Source organism: Anolis sagrei, chromosome 2 (genome assembly GCF_037176765.1).
Source record: "Anolis sagrei isolate rAnoSag1 chromosome 2, rAnoSag1.mat, whole genome shotgun sequence".
Lineage (NCBI taxonomy): Eukaryota > Metazoa > Chordata > Lepidosauria > Squamata > Dactyloidae > Anolis > Anolis sagrei.
Window position 1 is genome coordinate 36,410,747 of NC_090022.1, and position 23,772 is coordinate 36,434,518.

The window sequence follows — 23,772 nt, forward strand, 5'->3', positions numbered from 1 at the left end:
TTCTGAATGTGCATTTATACATTATTTGTTATTTATAAAGTACATTTTATTATTTAAAAACATGCAACAAAAAAAGGGGTGGGTGGGGCGAAATGGATTAGTAGCATTTCAATGTGAAAATTCCCTTTGACATAATTGTTTTGTGTTAAGAGTTCAGTCACTGACCAAATTAAACTCTTAAGTCAAGGTATTATTGTATATAGCTATATAAAATAGGCATAAAATCAATCATTTACTGATAACAAATCAGCATTTGCAAGGCTTGCTTGCTAAACAGAGTGATTTTTCTTTTTTTTTATGAGTCACACTGGAACATTATACAACAGATTTGTGTAAGTCTCTAAAACAGCCACTAAGTGGCATTCAGAAAGCTTTTACTGCTGCCAATTTTTTTCAGGACCTCAAAATTGAGCTAAGGGATTTGGGATTGGGATTCACACTTTTAAGTAGCAGTTCTTTGAGCAACTCTTCTATCTATGATAGTCATTCAAATGGAGGGACCCCACACATTAAAATTATATACACACATCAAAATGATGCTAGAACTGTTCCTTCTACTGCAATGGCTCTCATCCTGTGGGTCCCCAGGTGTTTTGGCCAATTCCCAGAAATCTCAGCCGGTTTACCAGTTGTTAGAATTTCTGGGAGTTGAAGGCCAAAACATCTGGGGACCCACAGGTTGAGAACAACTGCTTTACTAAAATGAATGTAGAAACCCTGAAGTGCACCACAATTATATATGTGTGCCAAGTATAATGTGTGCATACACAGGCTGAAGTTCGAGACTGGAGTACAGATTCCTGGAACACAAATAAGAAACTGGTAAAATTATTTTGTAATCACATGTAGTAATTTACTGTGTTCACTAAATTCACATCTAGGTTGAATACAGTACTTTTTAAACTAGATGTGAAATAAAATTTTCAAAATAGAGTAATAACTTAAAGAAAGGCTGTACTTTTGCAATACAAAAATAGCTTCATCTACTGAAATTACAACATAGGATATATGCTTTTTTCAGCTACTTTGGGCTTCTTAACAAATGATCCTGCTTCTAAGTTATCAAGTACTCCCTCTCTTTCTCTCCATCAAGCAAGTAAATACATGTAATTATAAAGTTACCATTTTCAAACAGGAGAATAATCCTTCCTTTATCCACTGCTAAAACAGCTTGTAATTATTATACAGCTGAAAAGAAAAGATTTGTCCAGAAAATCCTGCTAAATCAAGACAGATCTGACTGATTAAAACTTTACTCATCAAGACATTTGTAATACATTGCATGTGGGGTCCAGGGCACAAATCTGTTAGATTTGTAGGAATAATCATGACCTCTCTTGTTAGAGTAATGTATCAAATGGAAAGCACCAAAAACACAGGCTTTTTGCCATCTTCAGAATTATATTCTTTCAACTTATTTTTACATTGTTGTCCCCCCACCAATGAAGGCCATTTTAAAAAAATGGCATTCATTGAAATTAACATGGGAATTCAAAACAAATATGATTAAGAAGCAAATATGGAACAAAGAAAATATGATTATGGAGAGTAAACTTTAAAGGAAGATTAAATAAAAAGTATACATAAATACTAGTACTGAGAAAAAAGTCATATGTGCATCAAATGTCGTTTGTATTTCAGATGTTCTGTACATTCGAAGTCATTTTTGAAACATGAGTGGTGCCCACACAAAAACTAACAATTTGAAACACCTATAATTTTTTGGAAAAGTTAAATAATGTGTGCTACAATTGTAACAAGTTTCATCACAATAGCCCTAAAACTGAGAGAGGGAGGAACCCCGTTAGTGTTTCTATTGGTGTGAATAACTTGACAAAAAACCAAAGACCCTTTGGAACTCTGTAATAGTTATGACCCTGACCCCTTATGATTTTTCCAAAACATTTTAGAATCAAAATGGGAGTCATGTAATTTTTGTAAAGACAAAGAAAACAGATTCTTTTGAGTCATGCACACTTCTAATAAATACACATACATAAAACAGTGAGTGTATGAACTGATTGACTTTATGTTGATCAAAAAGAAGGAGGAAGTCCTGACGGCTCTTCGTCATTGAGAATGGAGCAACAGCACCCCCTGTGGCTGGACTCACCTTCCTTGGCACCAAAAACAACAGGACACTGAGTCGAAACAACACACTTCCTTTCTGTTCTGTCTATTTGTGTATTGTCTATACAAAGCGGCATTGAATGTTTGCTGTGTATGTGTACTGTGATCCGCCCTGAGTCCCCTTCGGGGTGAGAAGGGTGGAATATAAATAAAGTGTTGTTGTTGTTATTGTTATTATTATTAATGATCCTGAAGCCTGTGAACTGTTGACTGTATCACACATGATGCTGAGGTAAACACCAAGAATCAGAAAAGTTATTTCCAATGGCCTAAAACACCGTATTTCTTTGACTCGAAGATACCACTGAATGTAAGATGCACACAGAAAGTACAGAAGTATAGGAGAAACTGAAATTCCCTGTCATTTCTGTTAGAAAGTAATTATAATCAGTTTGAATGTTGGACTATGACTGAAGAAGAGAGCTTGGATTTCCACTTAGATATGGAAAGGCCACTGCATGACTGTGGGTAAGCCACACTCTCCCAGCCATAGAGGAAGAAATCTCATCAAGAAATCCCTGTGATAGGTTCACCTTAGGGTTGCCATAAGTCAGAAACAACTTGAAGGTAGGGCATCAATTCTCTTGTGATTAACTTTGCAGTGACATATCCTATACACAGGCAGAATACATAGATGTTGCATAAGAATCCCTATGTATAGTTTTCTTATTCCTTTCTGTAATGTTCAGTAGACTTCTGCAGTCATTTACTCATATGTTCTCCTTCTGACCAGCAGAAAAACAGTGAAAATATACAACTTGGCAATTATGTGTCTTGCCTAAGTCATATCCCTTCAGAAAATTTTTCCAACCTAGTGCAATAGCAGCTATGGGTTTCTTTAGGATCCATTAAGATCTACAATGTTAATGATAAGATTTAGGCTGGAAACTATCCTTCTTGCCCAGACAAGTATCTCTCCATTTGTTAGAGTGGAGCCAATAGATTATTACATAGCATAAGCTATTAATTGCAGTCAATAACTGGCTTGATGAATGGATAAGAAGCTCCTAGTTGAAATGTCTAAAGGAATTAAGGTGTCTGTTGCAGAAAACATATGAAGGCTAGACTATAATTTTGAGTCTTCATTCAAACAGTTGAATTTTTCAAGAAAAGGTAACAATATGTTGAGGCTTTCTCTTTAGAGAACTGTTGTGGGAAAACTGAACTTCAGATTACTTGTTAAGGTTGCAAGAGCAAATGTCAGATCAGACCAAAGGTTTTCAAGTCAGGTACACTGTTTCTATAATAGCCAACCAATTAATGTATTTCCACAATGGAATTGGATCCAAGGTGTAGGATGGGGCTCATGTGATTATTGTACATTTACTCGATTTTTTTTTTTTTTGCTAAATCACCTTGCCAACATTAGGGTGCACATTAGAGTCATATAATAGGGTAAATCTTAGTGCTGAGCCAAAGCAATAGGCTGCTTCAGGAACATTTGGGGCTTCTATTGTAGGCATGTCATCTGTAATTTAATGGCCATGGGCTCAATGCTATGGAATCCTGGGATTTGTAGCTTTTCAAATCTACAAATCTCAGGAGGCATCCACACTTTTTGGCAGAGAAGGCCTAAGGCCTTGTGAAACTACAGCCCCTATGACTCCATAGCACTGAACTCAGACAGTTAAAAGGGATCCATTCCACAGCATAGATGCACCCCAATGTTATTTTTGCATTGCGTAAAGCTTTGGTGTTTCAACACAGTTGTTTTTAAAGATGGAATTGTAAGCAGGCAGCAACTGTAATGGGTATATTATAGAGGTCACTTTTTGCCGCGGCATGTTACATTAGCCAGCAAATACTTTTTTGGTTTCTGGGTTTTGAAATTTGAGGTGCGCATTAGATTTGATGGCACATTAGACGAGTAAATGCAGGTAGTTTGTAGTGTGCTCAAAAATGATGCTCAGGCCCTGGAGATGCCTGTCCCAAGGCAAATGGTGGTAATAATAACAATACATGAACTTGAAGGAGGCAAAAAGACTGCCAAATTCTAGCTTCAGTACTGGTGAAGAGGCAGTCTCTTCCACTTCATACAAAGGCAACAATTTTGTTAAGGAGCTTCAGGGTAAGTGGTCCAGAACACACAGAAATGCTCTTCTTATCATCTGTTCTCTGAAGCAACAGTCTCTGTGCAACAGTACCCCCGACTCTCATTTTCCATTATGTGGTCAGTCATCTCCGCAAATAAAAATCAGAGTCCAGTACAAATGAAACGAGACAATATATATAGAAAGAATGCCATAAACTCACCTTCAAGTCTGACCACCAGAGGCACTTTCAGTTCAAGTTCTCGGCAGGCTTTGGTGATGCCGTTGGCTATAATGGCACAGTTGACAATTCCACCAAAAATATTGACCAGAATGGCTTCAACCTGAAGGTGAAAAATCAATACACTGTCAACCAGATGTCTGGTGGGTTCCCTGATGTCATTAAATCATGAAACTTTTACTTGAATCTGGAATGCTCCTCTCAAAAGTTAACAAACTGAGTACCTATGAGAAAGTCAGGCAGTTTCAGCCTGCACAAAATGTTGGTAGTAATGACAAACCACAATAAGTTGGGAAGATTCATAAGGTGCCTTTAAAACATTTTATAACATGCAATATATGGTCTGAGCTTTAAGTATGGACATTAGTAAAAAAAAAAAAACACCCTATACTTTCTGACTTAAGATTGCTCAGGGAAAATGGGCTCTTAAGAGGTTTTTGGTTAAATCTATTTTGGTAATGTGTATTCATTCTGCTTCGTTGCTGAATACACACATATTAGATGAACCTTTTGATGGGACGATTTGCATTTCCAACATTTAGAAGCACTGCATTTGGTACTGTTGCAAATGTAGTATTTCCCCTGGATGTTTTCCCCTAGATTGTGCATTTATTGCTTATTGAAATTGCTGCATGGAATGGGATTGGGCAAAAGTCATATGAACATCTACTGGGTAATGTGCAATATAATTCGTGACTGGTAATTATATCTCCTGTACTAGCTCCATTTTGAAACTTACAATAACACCAACACCACACACGCATATAAAACTTTATTCTCTCAACTGCTATCACCAAATACTTTCAAGGCTTTCAAGGGTAGGAGTTAGAGTATCTAGCCATGTTCTCTTGGAAACAGGAAAGAGCCAAGGAAAGTTTCTCTCTCTCATGCATACACACACAATGTATGTGAACATTTTATTTATTTTGTGGTATTTTCTATATTATACTTCCTCTCCTGTGTAGGCAAGCACTACTAAACAGGACTGCTCAAATGTTGAACTAGGAGACAGTAGTTATGTCTCCAAACAAGGAAAACATGTGACTCCTGCCCTATCCTATGATAATGGACAGACAAAACAGATTGTTATTGTCATTAAACTGAGAATCATAAGGCTATTGTGCAAAGGCTATAATAGCTATACTCTGGGTGTCCATGAAAAAGCTCACCCATACATATTTTGTACCCTTAAGAGTGAAAAAGGAAGGTCCACAAGGAAATCTAAATGCAATAGGAAGTTTTTGCTTAGACACAACCATACCACACTGAGTAGTCTCATAAAGAGGTCTTTCCTGAATTTCAGATGGAATCCCACGTCTTAGACATTCATAAAGCGGAGGCATGCCCCTTAATCAAGGGCTTCGTTTTACAGGACTGGTTTAATACTTTCTAAAACCAGTGAGCTGTAACAGTGGCCAATATATTCTCTTATATGGAGACTTGTAACAAGTGAAATTCAAAATCATGCTATCGCTGGTTAGTAGCAACATTTATAGTGAAAAGAACAACATGTAGTACATTACTTGAATTAAACCAATCTGAAAGGGAAGTAAGAAAGCTAGATATTCTTAGTTTATCTTTCAGTTAGAACACCTGTACAACTGGATTCTAACCACTGGCACATTCAAAGCAGCATGGGCAGAGAGGTAATATACTTGTCCTGACTTGATAAAAAAAATCACTCATAATTAACATTGAGAGTCAACAATAAAAATTATCAAAACAGATAAATTGATAAGTCCCACTAGGGCGGAAAGAGCATATTTATCACTTTCAAAACACTGGGATCCTCTGTACCTATCTTACGAAGCAGTTACCCTGTTTGATGTCAGATCATACAAAATGTAGCTCTAGGAAAGCTGTTCTCTACTTACACATATCCACAAACGCATAACTGTGATGTCTATGATACCACTCAATCAAAATTGCTCTGCATAATCACAACCAACATTAAGGAAGTTCTTTTGAGTACATCCAAACTACATGTTGATCAGGTACATTTTAGCAGGTGACCATAGCTTCCTCTTAAATTGTGTCTCAGTACTATTTGTCCAGACTCCTTGGTCACTCACTAAAATAAGTTGCTACCTGTGAATAAACATAGTGAGATAGGTACTGAGAAAATAAGAGGTTATGGGACACTCATTAACATTTTAACTTCTTATGAAAAGATTGTAAGGAATACTGACAATCAGTATGGAATCTGGAAAGATTTGTGAATTACAGCTGAATATTTCTAAAAGACTTGTTGACAGGAGAAGCTAGGGTTACATGGGCATAACTCGTAATAGGTGTGTTTATGGAAAGGCTGCTGCTTGGTAACTTAAACTGCTGTGTATTCAGAGGAAAAGGAAATCAAACAACATGAAGCATCTGTTGGAGGTGAAGATGGAACTGATTATCACAGTCAACTAACAAGTCAAATTTTGGTTATAGGTTTAGAGCAGTATTACCCTAAATCCACCAAACAGCTTCAACTTTTGAAGTGAAGTAGGTTCTGCCTTGGTTAGTACTTGAATGGCAGACTGCAAATGAAGGCCAGGTGCTCAAGGCTGTATTTCAGAGGAAGGAACTGACAAAATCACCTCTGAGTCTTGTTTACTTAGGAAAAACCTATTAAATGCATGGGGTTATCATAAGCCTATAGGTGACTTGAAAGAGTGCACACACATTTGAAATTGTGGGATGGAATATATTATTCTTTTTATTTATCCCCCCCGGTGGCTTAATTGTGAGATTCTGTGAAATCCCCATTGGCTTTGAATATGGGCTTCATGACTATACTTTCATATTTCCCATTCATTTTTCTGTCTGAAGATAAGAAAGGTTAAGATTCATCTAGAAATTGAATCACCATGCAATGAAGATATTCAACCCCTCCTTTCTCATTGGCTTGTTCAGTTGAATGTATAAAGTATAGTGAGATAACACTATTGTTCATTATCTTCTCTTGACATTCCATGTCATAGGATGCTAGTATGTAGTATGGAGGCAAAGAGATTAAAACCAAGATGGAAGCTGTAATCAAGGAATCAGAATAGGACCTGGAAGGGCATCTATGAAGGTTTGAGATAAGACCATCATGGAGCATCAAAGTCAGGACCATGTATGGTTGCCAATCCTGGACAATGACAAAAACTGATGGGAAGAGAATAAAATCATTTGAGTTCTGATGGAAGTAGTTCTATGGAAGGCACCGACTACTCCAGGATTCATAATTATACACAGAAAACAGATATTATGCGCAAACAATCCTGACTTTGGTACTCCATGACATATCTTTACACTTGGAAGATCTTCTCTTGTTCTTTCATAGCTGCACTTTCAAGTCATAATCTTCTAATTTCTTAACTTTTCCGCCACCAATAAATAACTAATTAAATGATGTGCCAATGTGATTTAATATTTCAACAATGCCAAACTGTTTTTGCAAAATGTAGTCTGGATTTGTTTTCTTTTTGAGGATGAAAATTAGCCTTCATACTCCCTGCAAACAGAAAAAATAAGGATGTTCAGATACCACATTACTTGATTGTGCAATGCATAGTTTGGAGGAGCAGCTAATGAGCTGTGTCCATACATATTCCCTCTTCTTCATTCCTGTTATACACTCAAATTAACAGAGAACATCCAGTCTTGTCAAACTACATATTGCCATGAGATCTGAACAAGCAATCGGTTGGGGAGACTCTCCACAGCTGCAACCACAATAGCAGGAAGCATTCCCTTACCTGGGGCACAGATGGAAAATGGGAGGAGAAAGTAGCCATGCATATTAGGTTCTCCTAACATGGTTTCTTAGGAGATGGATAATATAACATCTAAAGAAAGCCAGTAAAAAGAATTCCCTAGATACAGAAATGAGTTCCTAATATAGAATATAAAGGGAAATGGGGATAGTGGGAAAAGAAATGTAGTAGCACTTTTGAGACTGGCTCATTTCAGCATGAGCTTTTGTAGATATTAACCCATTTCTTCAGAGGAGTCTCTGGCTGTATTCACAAAGGGCAGTTATAACAATTTGATCCCACTTTAGCTTCTTATCTAGATTTCTCACCACCTTCATCTTCCTTTTTCACTCAGAGACAGAAAAACGCCTAATGTGCAGGGCCATTGTATCAACCATGTGACTTTTATTTAAAAAGTTTTCTTACATCATTAAAGAGGATTTTATGCCCAAATAAAGATACTTTAATTCCTAATGCAGGCACTCTCATTTAAGGACACGCTTTTCAGTTTTCAAGTTAAATTCTAATCAGCCTCTCTAATCCATTCCCAGCTACACACACACACACACACACAGAGAGAAGAGAAATAAGATTCACTGCTGGATAATTGACATTTGTGCACCGGGCTTTAATAATAATAACAGTAATATAAATAAAATAAGTTAAATTAGAGAGGAGCCTGAATGAGTTTAATCAATAAGAAAGTGAATCAGGTAGGGAATTTAATCTTGGGCTTTAGTGTAATCGTATAAATAAGCCCAAAGACCAGTTCAAACAGTAAAGAGATTCAATTATAAACTCAGCTAAAAATTGGTGAACAGAGTTTATTGTTCCTCTGCATGCCCTAAACGGATTTTGCCTTTTTCCTTCCAACAGTTTTTAACAATCACACAATGTATGCCAATGAACAGCTTTTTTATTTTGGTGTTTTTGTGTGTGCAGCAGAAGACGGCTGAAAAATTGCTCAGCAGAGAAAACAACAACCACACAGTGCATATTGCAAATAAGCCTATATTAACATACCCCCGTGCATTTGAGGCACCCTGGACCCAAAATGGACATTGGGAACAGCGCCTCTCTGCTTGCAGATGGCAAAAGATGCTCCAAGCAGCACATTAATGATTAACACTTCCACTGAAACCTCTTGACTTGTAAGACTGGGCTTTATGTTTCAAGCCGCCTTTTAGTCGGAAGTACAGCGGCCAGCATCTTTGACAGGTAATGGCATGCTTTTCCTGACACAGCAGACATGAAATATCCATCAAAAAGAAACCATGAGCCGATGGCAAAAAGATGTAGCTTAATATTTAAAGGCAACCCCTTCTCAGCAGAAAGCACAGTTCACCTAGACACATTGGGAAAGAGGTGCAGTTTGTCAGCATTTTAACTTTGCACATCCTTATCCCATCCCATAGAAGGTTATGAACTTTATGGAGCAGTTAGTTTAGAGGGAAGATTAGCAGCCAGAAACACAAGGGCTTGGGAGGAGACTCATTGAGGAGGAGACTCTTGAGCAGTGGTTCTCAACCTGGGATCCCCAGATGTTTTGGGCCTTCAACTCCCAGAAATCCTAACAGCTGGTAAATTGGCTGGGATTTCTGGGAGTTGTAGGCCAAAACACCTGGAGACCCACAGGTTGAGAACCACTGCTCTTGAGGCTAGAACTTTAGAATCAATACACATATGACATTGAAATAACCAACCAAACATGGGTTAAATGTCATTTTCAACCTGTGAATAAGTTGATCCAGGATTTTGGGGTTGATACACACACATACTGTCTTCTATGCCAAATTTTGACAATGTTCAAAAATGTGGAAAATCTCATGGGCTTAAGCATTTAACATGGTGTCTTGACATCTCTCTTTTTGTTGAGGACAAGAACACTTGTAAGCATTTGCTAAATCTCTTAACGTCAAACCTGTATTGGTCTTACCTGGGTCATTATTATATTCCTATTACAGATTGGATGAAATAGAAAATATAGCACCTTTCCTATCTAAACATTTCATGACTCAAGTGGAGCGGCCAGGAGTTACCAGTGAATGCCCCTTATGGTCTCTTCAAAATGTATGATTCTGTGAAGATCATATAGTGTTCTAATGACTACTGCAAACTTTGAAGAGTTTGGAGAGGCATGGACAAAACTTCCTGGTCTCTATATATGGACACCTTGATGCAGAGGCAGGTTGTGTGGAGAAGATGCATCCACCTAATAATATTTCAGGTGGATTTATGCCATCCTCTACCAATAATGCCTTTTACATTTCACATAAGGTAAACAAGTCAGTCCCTGTGAAAAATAATAAATGGACGCAAATCTGACATCTGATAGGGCAACATCAATCATCACCACTACCATCATCTTCACCACCAAATGAGGAAATAGACCAGTCTTCCTGAGGGACTGCAATGTGAAACTACTGAATGACAATGCTACAAGAACTTGTATCAACCATATTAAGAATTGGAATGTTTTTAATAGCACACCACAGTCTAAATTCTATTGTTAGTCCCAGATAGAATCAATCCATTAAACAAGTGGTTCTCAACCTGTGGGTCCTCAGATGTTTCAGCCTTCAACTCAGAGAAATCATAACAGCTGGTAAACTGGCTGGGATTTCTGGGAGTTGTAGACCAAAACACATGGGGACCCAATGGCTGAGAATTACCACATTAAACCAATATGATTTATCAGTTTGCTGACTCACCATTCAAGGAGTGTATTCTAATTGAAACTAACCAACAGGATGTCAGTCAGCATCTTACTAATGATATAATATGCTATCACCAATTACTGCTTCACAAATGGCTGCAATTGTCATGCTCACTTTTCTGTATTTCATTTCCCCTTTTGTCTTCTTGTTGGTACACTTCATTCCAACAGTTGCATTACCCTATTATTAAGGATACCAATTCATCCAATGAAATGGACCAAAGTCTATGACAGCTTAAGACAAAATTAATGTGTTACTCTTGAAAGGGCTTCATATGATTCCTAGGGTTTGTTTTTTTTTTTTTTTTTTGCTGCAATAGAACAATATGGCTACTAGAAATGGTTACCCTTTAAAGAGGGTCTCTTTTGGTCTCTTACATGTAAAAATGGAGCAAAGATGTTCTCAGAATAGAAGTTATACATTTATTTTTTGCATGTTTACACCTACATTTATTTAACAGTTGTTCACTACCTGGAGGAACTTTTTATCTCATGCCCTGTTCTCTTCTACACTGTATTTCCAAATTGACTCAGAAGCTGTTTTTTCTTCTTCTAATTTTGGCATATATCATGGCTACTCCGGTGTGCATCTTCATGTGGATATACATATAATTCACTGTTAGCACCCACATATACACCCACACTTTGAGCCTGTCAGATCCATATTCAGTATCTTGATATCACATGTGTTTTCAAAGGTAAAAAAAAAAGAAAAGCTGTATCACACACAGATAACTCATTTAGAAATCTATACAGTAGATGCCTGGCTGTCTGATGCAGCTGCTATTTTGTCTATGAGGTATCCTTTGAATCTCAGCGAATTGAATACTGTATACAATGGCTAAAAGTATTTGGGTATGTCAAGGCAGAGGGAATGCATGGGTTTTCAAAAGGATTTGTTTCATTTGCAACCCTCCTAGAAAACATCAAACAACACAATGGCACACACATTATCCTCACATACGTTTAGGTTTAGTCTCAGCAGCACAAGATGGAGAGGAAAATCAGTACTACACAGAGGAAAACAACCCCAGCTGTTTCTAGACCACAAATCCAGATAAACAGATTAATTCATACGGTGGCATAAACACTGAATTAAAGGTAATAAACTGCAAGCTTGGATGTAACCTTGGTTGCTTCGATAGAAAACTGTTAATGCTCAATAAAGTAGTAAAGTAAAAAACATTTTTTTAAAAAAAATAAGTGGTGAAATAATAATCTTTCTCCCTCCCTTTCCCTCTCACACATGTTCTCACGTGAGTAATTGAAGGGGCTAATTAACAAGAGTCCTTAGATCCCAAGAATCAAAGCTTCTGCTAATGTTCTCTTTATGAGATGCTTCTCTTGAAGACAAATTAAATGTTATCTAATCTTGCAGCAATAGGAAAAGCTAATCTTCCGGGTTACTTTTTCATCTACTGCTGGAGTCAGATGTCTCCATTAAAAGAACGCCAGCTCAGGGTGCAAAAACAACAAAGCCTTCCTTTATAAACAATATTCTAAAATTACAGATATCGCTTGCCTGACCTTGCGGTAATCGGTTGCTCTGCTGCTTGATCCATTTATTTTAGCTGAAACAAGCTGCTCAGCAACTGTCAGTAAAGCCTTGTCTGCAGTGAATTAAAAGCTACATATTGGAGAGAACTTGCCTCAAGCCTGCTGTGATTGAAATCTGACAACACCTTTTTTATACCTCCAGGTGCCTCAATGAATGGTGAGCACTCCTATCTTTCCATGGCAAACATGCCTGGCTTAACCCTTCAGTGGTACCTGAGGTCCTCTCCTCAAATATTAAAGAGTTTATTACTGCTGATGGCCCCCCAGAGACAAAACAATGATTAAGAGTGGGATTTGAAGACATTTGAGGATGCTTAAGCATTACGTTTTATTTTTGTTTTAACATCAGCTTCAACATGTTAGAATTTGGTTGGCCTATTCATTTCTTCCAAAAATATGCTACCGTTTGCAACAGTTTCAGATGAATGTGAGATTTAAGCGGACATTCTCCTTACAATTTCAGAGAACATCCACTAGAGGACAGTAGGAATTCATCAGTGTGGAGAGAGAATACCAATAATAAAAAAAAATGGAACATCAGCTTTGTGGAGCAAAAAGCAAAATTAGCAGTTTATTTTATTTCTTTGGCACGGTTTTTCAGAATGTAAGAGAAAACTAAAAAGTTATCATGCAAGGTAAATTAACATGACCATTTCTTCCATCTTCCCCATGCCTCAACTAAAAGATGCACTTGGTCATACCAAGTTTAATTTATTCACATTAACCAGTTAACTGGCATGGCCCAGATGATTCACTTGGAACACAAAGTAGTTTTTCATACCATCATCAAAGCTGTTTTTCTAGATCTACCCTGGGAATTGGGAGGAAGCAGCACCAGTGCTAATCAAAGTAGGGGTCTGTAAACCAATGACAATCCACAACTTATTGATAGTTAGTCAGCAGAAAACGTCTAGAAAAGAAAGAAACTGCTGCAGTCAATGAGCACAAGTTTAGTATCAGTTGATATATTGAAGGAAAAAGGCCTGCTGGTCTGCCACATGAGATTGTATTAAACAATTTTAAGAGGTAGTAGGGTCTCAATACTCTAAAGGCTCTAGATCCAGTCTGGTCTGAGAAGCCACAAAGGTCAGTTCCACATAGTACTTGGATGGGAGGCTGCCATGAATTCCAGGTGTTGTAGGCAATGTTTCAGAAGAAACCCTCCCCCCATCTCCAGGCACATCATTTCTATGCTCCGGGAGAGGTGCTACAATAAAGCAGTGGAGGCCGGGTAAGTTTATTTTACTTTTCTAAGGGATCTGGGGCTTTGGGGGAGGGGTTAGGGACTCCAGACATTCTCTTGGCCTAGACCAGAGAGAACGTCTGGATACCCACCCCAGAAAGCGTGGGTGTGGACAAGCCCCCAGGAAAATCCACTTTTTAAAATGTGGATTCTCCTGGGATAAAGGCCTGTCTGGATTCTTTGGAGATACACCGGAGCCTTGTTAATCATGGGGGTGAGATTCCAGGATACCTCAGTTGATGTCCCATCATGTACAATCGCCTATTGAAATGGCATCTCTTTGATAAAATGGTGAACAACTCAAATGAGGGCAGAAGAGAGCCCAAAGATCTATGGAATGGTGGGAGTCTGTGATGGAGTTTTCAGCATAATGCTTGACACATGACAAAATCCAAGTTTGCTATTGGCATTTTCCGTCTGAATATTTTTGAGCTGGGGTTTGTTGAATCTGTACAGAGGGCCAACTGGATTCTATTTTTATAAAGTTGATATTGGCTCCATTATTTCTAAATGTGGAATATAATATACATTAATTTTCTGTCATTAGCATGAGGCAATGAATAGTTTTAATCTGTTTCTAGATGCTTATCGTAGATTGATTTTAAAATAAAAACACAATCAAAGGTGGCAGCAATAAAGATGGTGCAATGTTGTAATGCCTCGAGACACAAGGAGAGGTGGATAAGAAATAAAATTATGATGATGATTCTTATTATTATTAAAGAGAAGACATTTGAATATCCAGTAAATCTTAATTCCTAGTTCTCCTTGTCTTTGGCATTGCAAGGAGACTGATTTTATTGTGAATCCTCCCTATGTCCAAAGTCATTACTCTTCATGATTTTATTCTATTTCATGACGTTTTGTAGACTGACTCCAATATTGTTGTTGTTTTTTAAAAATTTGACATTAACAATTTCAGAACGTTGCCAGGGCAAATAAAATACAATTCTCAGTTGTGTCTTGGCATCCGCCACTGAAGTTAATGATGTGGAAAAACTGTTGTTTGTAAGCAAGACACGCAAATGAGTTGCTTCCTTGAAATACATTCGTGTTTCAGGGTTGTTCTGACGAATCCCATTAGAAGCAGAAAGTTGCAAGGAACCGTTTGGCTATCAATTTGAATGGCCCAGTTTGGCTCTCCATGGAATTTACTTGAAATGTTTTTCTTGGTTCCAGTTTGCTCTCTCTCCCCAAAAAGTGGAAATGTTATGTGGAGAGAGACTCAGGAATTAATAGCTTATTTTCCTACTTGGCCGCAATACCAGGCAAACCTTGTAATGAAATGACTAGTATGTGAGCCACAGTCCCTGCTCAGTATGATATAATCAGTGCCCTACCGTATAATTGGTATAATCAGTGCAGTGATTAGAATGCTCAATATAATCATGGCTGCTGGGACTTGTGGTGTGGGGCTGCTAGCAATAACAGCTGAAGAAGAGCTTCCTGTAGCCAAATTGCCATAGGCGTCTGCTGCACTAGCAAAGAGGCTAAAGGGCTATCCTCCCATGGCATCATAAAGTTCAGCTGGACATGATATGTGGCCAAGTGACACCTGTCAATGTTGATAGACACTTTTGCTTCAATCCAAGCTCTCTAAAAAGACAGCCGATGAAGGGACAGCAGTGCTCAACTATCTTGTCACTTCTCAGATTCGTTGAAAAGAACATTAGTAATTTCCAGAGCTTGAAAGTAACCTGTTAAAAGTGACAAAATTACTTGATCGCCCTATATATCAGGGTGTATATATGAGAGAGAGAGACAGAGATGTACCAACATTATTTATTTCAGAAGTATTACGACAAAGATGTCAATGTTTTTAGTAAAAAAACCTTTTTATTTATTTAATAATTTGGGTGTACATCTGGAAAGGAAGCATTCAGGGAATTATTTTGTCCACTGTTAATATAGATAGATAGTGTGTGTGTGTGTGTGTGTGTAAAAGTAACATACAAATAGACTGCTTTTTAGCTATCAGAAAGGAGTTATTTTGCATTAAGTAATACTAAGCTTTCCAATCAGTTCATGTTGGTGACATACATTTAACACATGCATCATTTCACAACACCTAATTCAGTTTTACTAGAAAGCCTGAGGTCATACCAACCCCTTATAAGAGATATGGACAAATGCACAAACTATAATAACAAAATGTTTGGGGACACAACGTATCTCATGAAAAAAATTAATTTATATTTTTTAAAATATATTATTATTGCTCATTTCACATAGACTCAAAGGTTTCTCATTATTTATTTACTATATTTACATTCCACCCTTCTCAACCCTGAAAGGGACTCAAGGTTCATTACATTCAGGACTCATTACATCCCGAATGATGTAATGAGGGGACTCATTACATTTGGGACAGACCTACACATTGCAGCCGACACACTAACATGTCATTACACACAGTTTGGAAAGCTCTGTACTAAAGTATTGCCTTTTAAAAAGTTGCTGAAGTCCTAGATTGGTTAGTGAATCGTATCTGCATCGCTAAGGGTCTCATCACACTGAGATCCTAAAGCCGGGTGACAGTGGGGGATTTGTCAGGCAGAGTGGCGAAGCTGTGTGGCAGCGGGGGAAACCATCAACCCGTGCACCACATCCCCATCACATGGGGGAATTCATCGCAGCTTTTCCCCACCCTCCCTTTCCATTTAATCAAACATGGGGAGCCTCTCATGTTCTCTGGCCAGCATCCTAGAACACTGTCACAATGCTTCCTTTACAGAGTCCTGCCAGAAGTAGCCTTATCTCGTCTGAGGGACTCCTTCGAGGAAGCATCCTAGGACACTTCCAGAAGTCCATGTGATGAGGTCATAAGTAATTTTTTACTGGCCTGACACACCCCTTAAGAAGCAGCCACTAGATTGGATGCCGGAGGTGCAAGGAGGATAATGTTTCTACCCTTCTTCTAGTACCAAGTGGGCCTGCTTCAAAAACTTACATCCAATGTCCTACTTCTAATTGTCACAGGAGGGAACACTATGGAAAATTATCCTTTTTGTATCCTATTCAAAAACCAAAAGGATCTTCTTTGTCCAGTGTAGTGGCTGGCTCTTGTGCTGGATTGAGGTTTTTGAACTACTACTGAGCATAGACCAGTTATACACCTGTGACTCTAGGTAATGAATCTGTAATTGTAATATTGAATAGCAGTAAAGCAAATTGTTTCCAAACTTAGGCACATTTAGACACATATAACTGGGCAGCAAAAGTGTCCCTTCCTGTAAAAAGACACAGACACTGAAAAATGAGATGCCATGCAACAGTGTTAAGGTATGGTGTAATGGGAAGGATCTGCCTCTCCATCGCAGTAAGTCCAGTGGGACTTCTTCAAGATATAAATTTAGATTCTGCAGACATTAATAGAAGGCAATTCCTGACCTATGGTAAATAAGACACAACCACATAAAACGTATTCCCATTAAACCTAAATGTTTAATGGCAACACCTTGCTAAACATAATTTTACCTAGCTTCCAACCTTTCAGATATTGAAAGCTGCCTGAATCTGTTTGTTTTGATGATTTATGCTAAATGGGAAAAGATCATTTAAAAAAAAGTAAAAGTCAAATATTATTTCATCAGCATAAGTACACACCACACAGTACTCAACCATTACTTCTCCTGACTTTAAAATATATTGAAAGCTCTAGTCTGGCACAACTCAACTGGAATTACAAAATGATCTGAGAAATAAAAGTGGCACTGAGGATAAAACAAGTTTAGGGTTGCAAACTTTAAGCAACGATAAACAACAGGTTGCAGATTTCTCTAGATTTTTACCATCCTGTTACAGGCCACATCTTCCCTGAGCCCCTCTGCTCTCCAACTATGAGATAATAGCCATGTTTGGAGAGAGTGCTTTGCTTAAAAGGTGGGTTTTGGGGATGAAACACCAGGAGATGTATCTTCAAATCTGTGCCGGACCTACAGCTCTAGATCTAGAATATCAGCAAATGTTTGTGTTTCTTGGATGCCACTATTTTTCTTGATTGCATCTTTGTACAAAATAGACAGTGGTGTTTTTAAAACATTGTAGTGCAGAATTGTAAGTATAGGAAGGAAAAGCAAAATAACATTCTCTTGGAACAATTTCTCTTACTTTCTGAAAATGACAGCTCTAAAAACCCCCAAAGTTCTTCTCTTTGTCTTTTTTTGGGCTGGCATTTATTGCTGTCTACTTATAAGCAGAGTTCCATATTTTCCTTAGGGTAGTGGACAGGTACACCAAAATCTCCTCCTGAAATAACTTAATTCTGTGTTTAGTAACACTCCTTAAATATATGCTCTATTTGCTTACTGGACCTGTCAAAACATTTACTTTTGATATCCACCCACCAGAAAGAAAACAGAGAGGAGCAGTTAGTCACCAGCTTTTGAGAGAATTGGGAGTTCCAGCACTTTGTCACCTGAGGAACGTCTTTGACAGTTATTCCCTGTGCAGAACGAAATGTGGTTTCTGCCTATCTAGGTCAAACCACTCTTTAATTGATGGGCGGAAACTTCTGAAAATGTGGATTTGGGGACAATATCCAACAATGTCAGTGTTGCTCCCATCAGCCAAACTGCCCAAAGACAACACTACCCCCCAGAAAACTGCAAAAGGAAGCTCAGAGGGAAGAGGTAGGGAAGTGACATTTATGGTGCTAGTGCATAGTCACAAATACAAACTTGGAGGGCCATGTATAAATATGTGAGGGGAAGTCATAGGGAGGTGGGAGCAAGCTTGTTTTCTGCTGCCCTGAAGACTAGGACATGGAATAATGGCTTCATACTACAGGAAAGATGATCCTACCTGAACATTAGGAAGAACTTCCTGACTGTGAGAGATGTTCAACAGTGGAACTCTCTGCCCCAGAGTGTGGTGGAGGCTCCTTCTTTGGAGGCTTTTAAATAGAGGCTGGATGGCCATCTGTTGGGGGTGCTTTGAATGCAATTTTCCTGCTTCTTGGCCAAGGGTTGAACTGGATGGCCCATGAGGTCTCTTCCAAATCTATGATTCTATGAAATCCTCCAAAAGTTGAAATTATCTAGATAGATGGCTGAGATAATGACATCTTTGCTTTCTGAAGGTTCAATGTACACAGACTTTGTTTAATGTACAAAATTATAAAAATACTGTATAAAATTACCTACAGGCAATGTGTCGATGAGATTTGGAAAAAAAATGCATTTAGATTTGGGTCCTGTCTCCAAGATACCTCAATTGTATGCATATGCATATACAAGGAATCCAAAATAATAATAATAAATAAATATAAAATACAAAACAGTTCTGGTCCCAAATATTTCAGATATTGTTATCATTGTCATCACCACCCATATATATATATATATATATATATATATATATATATATATATATATATATATATAAAAGCATTGAATATCACAGGAAAGGGTCAACACCCCTGTGGTGTTTGTTTTGCTGTCTGTGCCACTGTCTAATTGGATTTTGAAAATTTTGGCTTGATGTAGAAACAAAGATAGATGATAAAGCTTCAGTTGAGTTCTCTGTGATAACACTGTCAGGAGTGAATTTCCCTTCCTATGGGTAGATTTCTCCCATTTCCTGTTGTTTCACCTCCGTTCTTAAGTATAAGTCATTTGTAAGTCAGATGTTTGTAACTTGGGGACTGCCTGTATTATGATTATTATTCCATTTTTATATCTTGATTGAGACACAATGTCATTAAAAGACAATACAATTTAAAATTGATAGCATTTAATTCTTGAAATAGAAATAAATACAGAAATCAATTAAAATAATTTTAAACACTTAAAACAGTTGAAATAATCAACCCCCCCCCCCCCCCCCCCGGTTTGCTCTTAAATTTTTTCTTACTTAACAACCTGTCTGAATAACAACCTGAGGAATATTAGATAGATAGATCTAGTGAAGCCAGAATGGTCCCCTCCCTGCTGTCCTTCTGGCAGTAGGCTAAAACCTTTTTATTCCAGCAGTCTTTTAAAGAAGAAGGTTTTGAAGATCAAGTCAGGGAGTGCTGTGGTTTTTAGTTTTTAACATGTTTTTATGGATTTTAACTGAATTTTTAAAATATCAATGATGTTTAATTCTGTTTTAATGTTTGTATATTTGTAGATTTAAAATGGTATTGAAATGTTTTTAATATATGCCACTTTGTGTCTCTTTATGGAGAGAAAAAGTGTGATATAAATAAACATCACCATCACCATCACCATCACCATCACCATCATCATCACCATCACCATCATCATCATCATCATCATTGGAAGGCAGTCAGTCAGGAGGCAATGAGCAAATCTCATATTGGAAAACTACTTGGATAAATTCCATGTGGATAAATTACATTTAGAACAAAAGAAAAGACTGAATGGGTTTGTGACAGCTAAGGAACTTACTGAAACAATTAAAAAGATCAAATCTGGAAAAATGCCAGGCCCAGATGGAGTCTCTGCAGCATATTATAAGAAATTTGAAAATGAGCTACTTCAACCATTCAAAAAGGCATGTGATGAGTTATTAGAAAAAGAGAGATGGTAGATTCTTGGAGAAATGTTTAAATTACAGATATAAGAGATACAGCCATAGAGAATGGAGAAAATAAGTTTTATTTAGAGTTTTGTAAAGATGATGACCATGCTTTTTTAATGTATGAATTGCTTTTGAAATTAGAGGCATAAGATGAAACTGTAAAATAGTACATTATAAGGTGAGCCCAAAATCTGGGGCATGATGTTCATGGAAAAATGTGTGCCAAAGATATATGTAGTAATTTAAAAGAAAACGTATATAAGAGACACAGATGGTATCTAATCTCAAATAAGCCGTCAAAAATGTTCCAGAATATCTCAAACCAATGTGGGAAATGTCAAGATAACAAAGGCTCCTTTTTTCATAAATGGACTTGTAAGAAGGTGAAAAGTGACCAGTACAACTGGACCTAGCTTTATATTAATTTGCATGGTGAACTCTAAGGCTGTGAATTCCCCCCCCCCCCCCCCCTTCTGATTACAGTGCTATCACAACCAACTAGACAGCACACTGGGAATTGTAATCCAAAACCAGAATTTTCCTAGTAGTTTGCAAATTAAATATGGCCCTTTAAATATCTGCTTTGACTAAAAAGGTCTTAGTAAGAACTTTTGCCTGCCATGCCAATCTGCAGGGACTGCCAGCATACTTGCTGAGTATATTAAAGGCTATCCATTGTGAGCAAAGTTTTGGGAAGATGAATGTTCATTTTTATCTTTTGCAGGCTTATATAAAACTAATTTGATTTTTTAAAAATTGAATAAGTGTGACAGTTTAAAAATTAATGATCAGTAATAACATTTATGCAAGTAAAGTGCTAGCTTCAGAACTCATATTATGGCCTGTATTAGATGGCTCACAGCCTCAGTAATGAGTTCGAAGTCCTTTTATCACTGCCAATTCGAAGCTATAATATTTGTAAATTTGCTGGATAGCTTTAAAACAAATCACATTTCAGATGCAACATTTTAGTCCATATCTGCAGAGGAGAAAAATACTGATGCATTCACATTATAACTGGCTGCACCACAGCCACATTAGACATAAAGATGATGATTTCTGAAGCCTGATAAGGACTGGAAGTCCTGAAGAAGTAATGCAATTTTACACCACTTTAACTGGAATAGCTTGGTGCAGCAGAATCATGGGAGATGTAGTTCAGTGAGATGCTAGCACTATTTGGTAAAGTAAGATAAAGACATTTTCAAACTGCAGTACCTATGATTCCACAGCATTGTGCCATGGCAGTGAAAGTGGTGTCAAACTGCATTAATTCTGAAGTGTAGATGTACCCTTTGATGCTCATATGATCGATCCTCTGTTTGGGAATTATCATTTGGGTGAAAGCTACACCTTTCCTCCAGAGCTTAGAAGTCATAAATCACAAATATTGTAACCTCCATTTTCTGGGAACTTCATTGCAAGTTAGTAAGTTTGTTAATGTGGCAAGTAAAGTAATTCTAATTACTTTTAAGGACATTTTTATAGGAATTTACCAAGTTTTATGCCAAGTATAACTTCTAAAGGGTCCTCTGGAGAGCCACAAGTAATGTAATGCTTCACCTTTCAAACAATGTCAATGCGTAATGATTTAAAAAATCACTTTCCTTACACCACTGAGACTAACGGGACTAGATCCCATCCTTTTGAAAATAAAGTAAATTTCATTTTCTCTCTGCTTCACTTTCAATGTATAAATCGGCACTTTTACGTGGCTGGGACTGTACAGACGCAGTGGGTGAGCACAACACTACTTGTAATTCAGGGCCAGTGCACTTGAAAACACTTTCAAGACAATGAACAATTTGTTGGTGTTATTATCTGAAGTGATCTGCATCGAGATATTCCAATGTAATGGAACAATGCAATGTTAATTGTGACTGTAGTGTTTAATCAGTCAGTCAGTCAGCAAAAATACATCTGACTGGTTTGCCATCTCTTGTTCCAAAACATAATTAATCTCCTGTATTAAGGAAATATGTGAGTCAGCATGGCATACTGGCTCGAGTGTTGGAACAGGGCATCAGAAAACCAGGGTTTGGATCCCCATTTGGTCACGGAAAGTCATCAAGTAGCCTTGGGCAAGTTATTTTCTCTCATAAGGCTTGCCAAGAAAACCACATGACTGAGTCACCATGATTTGGAATTGACTTGTAAACAGAGAAAAATGGAGGAAAGGACAAAAGGATATCCAAAATATTCAAAGGGTGAAATGGTGAGACATTTGGTTCATATAAACAACAAACATTTCACCAGATTAACCTATGGAATTAGTTTTGACTATTGACCAACAACACAGAACTTGAAAATGGAACTGGACAAATTCATGGAGGATAGTGGTGGGTGCTAGCCATGAAGGGCATATGCTACCTCTAAAAGCAGTGTGCTTGCTTGTGTTTGCATATCACTTGATGAGAAGGAGGGAGCTCTTTTTGCCATCCCATTCTCCTTGTGAGCTCCTTATGGCATGTACTTGTCTGCAGCAGAGACGCAATATCAGAGTGTTAACCTCACTTTTGGTTTGATTCATCAAACCCCTTCTTATGTTCATATACACTCTCTTAGTTGCAGCATATTATAAAGAACTCTCAAAAATGTCTTCTATGTTTAATCCAAACTGCTGATTGATGAAAACTTATTACTGAGTTTGATTGGTATTTTATTTAAATGGGAAAATACACAGGGATAGCAACTAAGATAGCAAGATCCACAAGGCAGACATTTCAATGCCTTGTCCACAGGAGATTCGGGGAGTTGTAATCCAATAAACCAGCATTTCTCAACCTGGGGGTCGGGACCCCGGGGATGGGGGTCGTGAGGGGGTGTCAGAGGGGTTGCCAAAGACCATTAGAAAACACAGTATTTTCTGTTGATCATGGGGGTTCTGTGTAGGAAGTTTGGCCCAATTCTATCCTTGGTGGGGTTCATAATGCTCTTTGATTGTATGTGAACTATAAATCCCAGCAACTACAACTCCAAAAAGTCAAGATCTATTTTCCCCAAACTTCACCAGTGTTCACATTTGGGCATATTGAGTATTTGTGCCAAGTTTGGTGCAGATCCATCATCGTTTGAGTCCACAGGGCTCCATGGATGTAGGTGAACTACAACTCCAAAACTCAATGTCAATGCCCACCAAAACCTGTATGCCAAGATTGGTTCAATTCCATTGTTGGTGGAGTTCAGAATGCTCTTTGATTGTAGTTTAACTATAAATCCCAGCAACCACAACTCCCAAATGACAAAATCAATCCCCCCCCCCCAACCCCATCAGTATTCAAATTTGGACGTATCAGGTATTTTTGCCAAATGTGGTCCAGTGAATGAAAATACATCCTGCATATCAGATATTTACATTACAATTCATAACAGTAGCAAAATTACAGTTATGAAGTAGCAACGGAAATAATTTTATTGTTGGGTGTCACCACAACATGAAAAAATGTATTAATGGGTCGCTGCATTAGGAAGGTTGAGAACCATTGCAATAAACTAATGTTTTTCAACTTTGACAACAGGTAACACCTGGATTTCCTGCATGTAAAGCCAGTATTTTCCATTCCAATATTTCTCCACATTTATGTTTGACTATAAAGATGCAG

At 37.7% G+C, this 23,772-nt stretch overlaps 1 protein-coding gene across 1 annotated transcript in view; it reads right to left on the reverse strand.

The window, feature by feature from the left end:
- Positions 1 to 23,772, reverse strand: part of SUCLG2 (succinate-CoA ligase GDP-forming subunit beta) — a 237,892-nt gene that overhangs the window by 19,236 nt on the left and 194,884 nt on the right. Inside the window, exon 10 of the mRNA XM_060766395.2 lies at positions 4,384 to 4,504. Coding sequence (XP_060622378.1) covers positions 4,384 to 4,504 — 121 coding nt within the window. The remainder of the gene's footprint in view (positions 1 to 4,383; positions 4,505 to 23,772) is intronic.